The sequence below is a fragment of the Gekko japonicus genome, unplaced genomic scaffold, assembly GCF_001447785.1.
Source record: "Gekko japonicus isolate JY-2015 unplaced genomic scaffold, Gekko_japonicus_V1.1 scaffold565, whole genome shotgun sequence".
NCBI lineage: Eukaryota > Metazoa > Chordata > Lepidosauria > Squamata > Gekkonidae > Gekko > Gekko japonicus.
Genome location: NW_015176468.1, coordinates 481,422 through 485,758, shown reverse-complemented (window position 1 = coordinate 485,758; position 4,337 = coordinate 481,422). Strand labels below are relative to the sequence as shown.

Genomic DNA, 4,337 nt, shown 5'->3' with positions numbered 1-4,337 from the left:
AGATTGTAAGCTGCTCTGAGACTCTGAGTGAAGGGCAGGGTATAAATCCAATCTCTTCTTCATCTCTACATTGGAGAAGAGACGCTTATGAGGGGATATGATTGCCATGTTCTGATACCTAAGGAGATACCATGTGGAAGATGGGGGTGGATATGTTTTTCAGTAAAGTTTAAAGGGACGGCATAAGCCTTCCCGACAAACAGCTGCTTTCAGATCTACCCGAAATTCAATACGTCCAGGATTTTCTTGGAATTTGTTTTCAGTTTTCAAAAGAAAACCAGGATACATTTGGAAAGCCGAAACAGACCCGAAAAATACCGAAAAAGTAGATCCGAATACACACCCCTTGCTCTGAACCAGAAACGAGTTAAAACGTTACCCAATGAAGCTCAGCCAAATGAATTACCATAACTTCCAATATGTACAAAAACCCTTAAAAAATGTAAGATAGAAGAAATTATTTCAAATGTATTTTATAATACTAGAGTATTTGCTTTCCCTCTGCATTAGGGTTGCCATGTCCCTTCTGGCAACTGTTGGTGTGGGAACCTACCAGGAGAAAAAGGAAGGCCCAGGCAACGCCACCAGTGTCGCACAGGAAGTGATGTCATCATGTCAGTAACTTCCAGGTGCTGCTCTAGTATTTGGGCAAAACTCTACAGTAAAACTGGCCTCTACCATAATTTTTGCCCAAATACCAAAGTGTTGCCCGGAAGTCGCTGGTGTGATGACATCACTTCCTGTGCGATGCTGGAGTGTGGCCTGGGCCTTCCTCTTTCTACTGGGAATTCTCCCCGCTGGCCAGCTGATGGGCAGCTGAGGGGCAGGGCCCGGCAGCAGGGGACCCCTACCTCCACGGGAGGGGGGTGGTGTCTGGCAACCCTACTCTACATTCAGGTAGAACATTTACTGATTTACTTAGAAGTCCCTCTCCACTGCAGTCCATAGGGTTTACTCCTTAGGAAGAACCTTTACAGCTGAAGTCAGTTCTTCCGCCAAGGTAATTGGAGCTCTTCTCCATCAACAAGCTGTATTTAAATAAACTGCACTTAATGAAAAGGCAAGTCCGTTCCTTGAGGTATATTCCCAAGCTTGTAAAAATCTTCTTTAAATAACCATTTAATGATTTTTATACATAAAGTAGTAAGCGGGGAGAAAAGTCACTATGTTCAGTTATCCAGGCGTAGTTTTCAGCCTTCTGTTCGTTGGGAGCTTAGATAGTTCAACAGCAAGAGGGGCTGGCTTCTAGAGAGCCAAACTGGTGAATGACACAAAAGACGGGTCTTCCCCTCCGGTTGCGTTCGCGGTTACTTTATCAGCCTTTTCCTCTTTTTCAGGAGTGCGTCACGCAAAGCCAGCTGCAAAACCAGAAAAATATGTGTTACGATGCAGAACGGGGACACTTGAGGGCGACTTCTGAAAAGATCTGCATTGCACAGTACTGAAAATTTCCTACGTCCACTCTGCACCGAGAGCAGAGAAATCCCTCGTCTTACGATCAGAATCAGGGAAGTTGTGCGTTACTTAGCTTTCTTCTAAAACTGAGGTTTCCAGTGTTTACCTCCCTCAAAGCAAAGCTGCCTGACCTGGCTGGCGCAGGCTGGCCTCATCTTATCAGATCTCAGAAGCTAAGCAGGGTCAGCTCTTTTTAGTGCTTGGATGACAAACCGCCACGGAGGCCCGGGGGTTGCTATGCAGAGACAGGCGACGGCAAAACATCTCTGAACATCTCTTGCCTTTAAAACCCTGCAGGGTCACCATAAATCGGTTGTGTGTTTTCTTTACAAGAGGTTATTGTTTCCCTGATGCTGCATTAATGTGTTGTGGTTCTGGTCCTTTAATATATTTGGCATTTTGATTACTGCTCGGATGATATTTGTAGCATTTACAAGCTGCCTTACCCTGACCTGGCCCGATCGTGTCAGATCTCATAAAACCTAAGCAGGGTCGGCCCAGGTGAGTATTCAGACGGAAGCCCAGGGTCACAACACAGAGGCAGGCAATAGCAAACCATCTCGGAGCGTCTCTTGCCGAGAAAACCCTACGGGGGCTGCCATAAGTCGGTGTCAGAACCCACGGCTTACAACGAAGTACACACATTCAGGAACGGTTATACGTTTATTACAAAGCTATAGATGCAGTAACATAGGAACTGTTAAGAATGGCGGCAACCCATTGAGCATAATAGGATATAGGGCATTCGTATGCACACCCCCCCCCATGGCATGGGCCAATTAGCTCCCCTCCCGCACGCGGGACCAGCTAGGAAACCGTTAGGTGGCGAAAGCTGGGAAGAAGTAGTCTCTCACAGTACCTAGGAGACGTCCAGACAATACAACCTCCAACGAAACAACCTCCTGCACAGCTGTAGAGATAAGCATTGCGGCACAGGCAGAACAGCAGAGATAGAAATGCAAGAGCAATTACCAAGACCCAGAATGAACTCCCCTACCCCCATGGCAGCATAGCTGACAGTCGGCTGCGACCTTGACGGCATCACACCGAGTTCTACAGAGTGCTGATTAGGGGTGTACATTCGGATGTACCCAAGCTGAAAATAAACTCCCCAAAAAAACCTTATTGGTATTTTTCGGATATATTTTGGCATCTCAAAAGTATCTGGGATTTTTCAGGAAAACCAGGAAGGGGGGGGATCCCCCCAAATTACAGACATATTCGGGAATTACTGGGAACAGCTGAGTGGCTGGAGCAGATTGTTCCCGCTGCTCAGCTTTTTTTTTGGGCTTTCTTCTGCAGTCCCTTTAAACAGGGCGTGTTTAAAGGGATTGCACAAGACAGCCCAAAAAAACAGCTGAGCCGGCAGGGAGCAGTCTTCTCGCCATCTAAGCTTGGGCTCTCTTGTGAAGACCCGTTTAAAGGGACTCCACAAGAGAGCCTGAAGATGAGCTGGCGGGGAGACTGCTCCCTACTGGCTCAGCTGATTTCTGGGCTAACTTCTGCAGTCCCTTTAAATGCACCCTGTTTAAAGGGACTGCAGAAGAAAGCCCAAAAAACAGGTGTTTTTTTGCGGCTTTGGGGGACCCCCATTTTTTTCTTCTTGGGTCTACTGGATCCCCAAAAATTGGAATAAAAAAAAAAAACCACCCCAAAACCCCAAACCCAGATCCAAATACTTTACTGGTATTGGGATCTGGGATTTTTCGGAATAGACTTGAACTGAAAAATACCGAGAGAGAAAAATCATGCACCCCTAGTGGTACCTGTGGGCACTATGACAACCAGCAACAGACTTCCCATTTCCTTTTCTCCACTTCCAATTTCCTTCTTCTATTACCCTTAGCAAATAGCCAAGCCTGGCTTTCCTCCACCTCACGGGAGAAGGAAGTGTTTCGGAAGCACCCGGGGGGTTCCGCGGGTGTCTCTGGGGAACACCAATTTGCACATGTGTGGAACGAGCTCCCTCTATCGCAGGAAGAGGCCATCTCCCCCAGCGTGGTGCAGTGGTCAAAAGCAGTGGACTCTAAATCTGGAGAACTGGGTTTGATTCTCCCACTTCTCCACATGAAGCCTGCTGGGTGACCTTGGGCCAGTCACCGTTCTCTCAGAACTCTCCCAGCCCACCTGCCTGTTTTGTGGGGAGGGGAAGGGAAAGTGACTGTAAGCCACTTTGAGACTTCGTAAGGAAGAGAAAAGTGAGGTATTAAAAAACCAACTCGTCTTGTTCTTCTCAGCCTTTTCTGAATGGCGCCAGCCCCCAGGGGTAGTCACTTTGTCATGGCAACCATTCCCCATTCATGAATATTCCAAAAGTGCCCACAGGCTCCACAAGCTCAGGGAAGCGGGGTTAGAGTGTCAGACTGGAAAGACCTGGGTTCAAATCCCCACACGCTCATGAAGCTCCAGGGGGCCAGTCACACGAACAATCGGCCTAATCTGCCTCACAAGGCTGAGGGGAGGATAAATCGGGAGGTGAGTGGGAAGGAAGAACCTGAGCTCCTTGAAGGAAGGTGAAAAAAAAATCTAATTAACTTCAAAGCACTGGAATTCCATCCCTTAACCCAGGGGTCCCAAAATTTTGGAGCCCGTGGGCATCTTTAGAATTCTGATAGAGCAGGGGTGTCAAACACAAGGCCCAGGGGCCAGGGCTCTTATGCGGCCTGCGAGCAACTGATCCAAGGGAGGGAGTGCGAGGGTGAGTGGGCAGAGCCACTGCACTGTAGCTTCAGCAGGGCAGAACAACCTCGTCTGCAGCAGTCAAGCAGTGTGGGAGCATCCGGCCAGTCCATGGGGCCTTGCAGTGAGGATACACCAACAGGCGTTTACCAAGTGCTGTCCTTTATACAGTTTACAAGAAAGGGGACCCGCGATACTTACGG

The 4,337-nt window shown here is 48.2% G+C and overlaps 1 protein-coding gene across 1 annotated transcript in view; it reads right to left on the bottom strand.

Annotated features, from left to right (window-relative positions):
- Positions 1-775: 775 nt before the first annotated feature.
- Positions 776-4,337, bottom strand: part of SDAD1 (SDA1 domain containing 1) — a 53,620-nt gene continuing 50,058 nt past the window's right edge. The window contains exon 22 of the mRNA XM_015427112.1: positions 776-1,358. Coding sequence (XP_015282598.1) covers positions 1,308-1,358 — 51 coding nt within the window. The 3' untranslated portion in view covers positions 776-1,307. The remainder of the gene's footprint in view (positions 1,359-4,337) is intronic.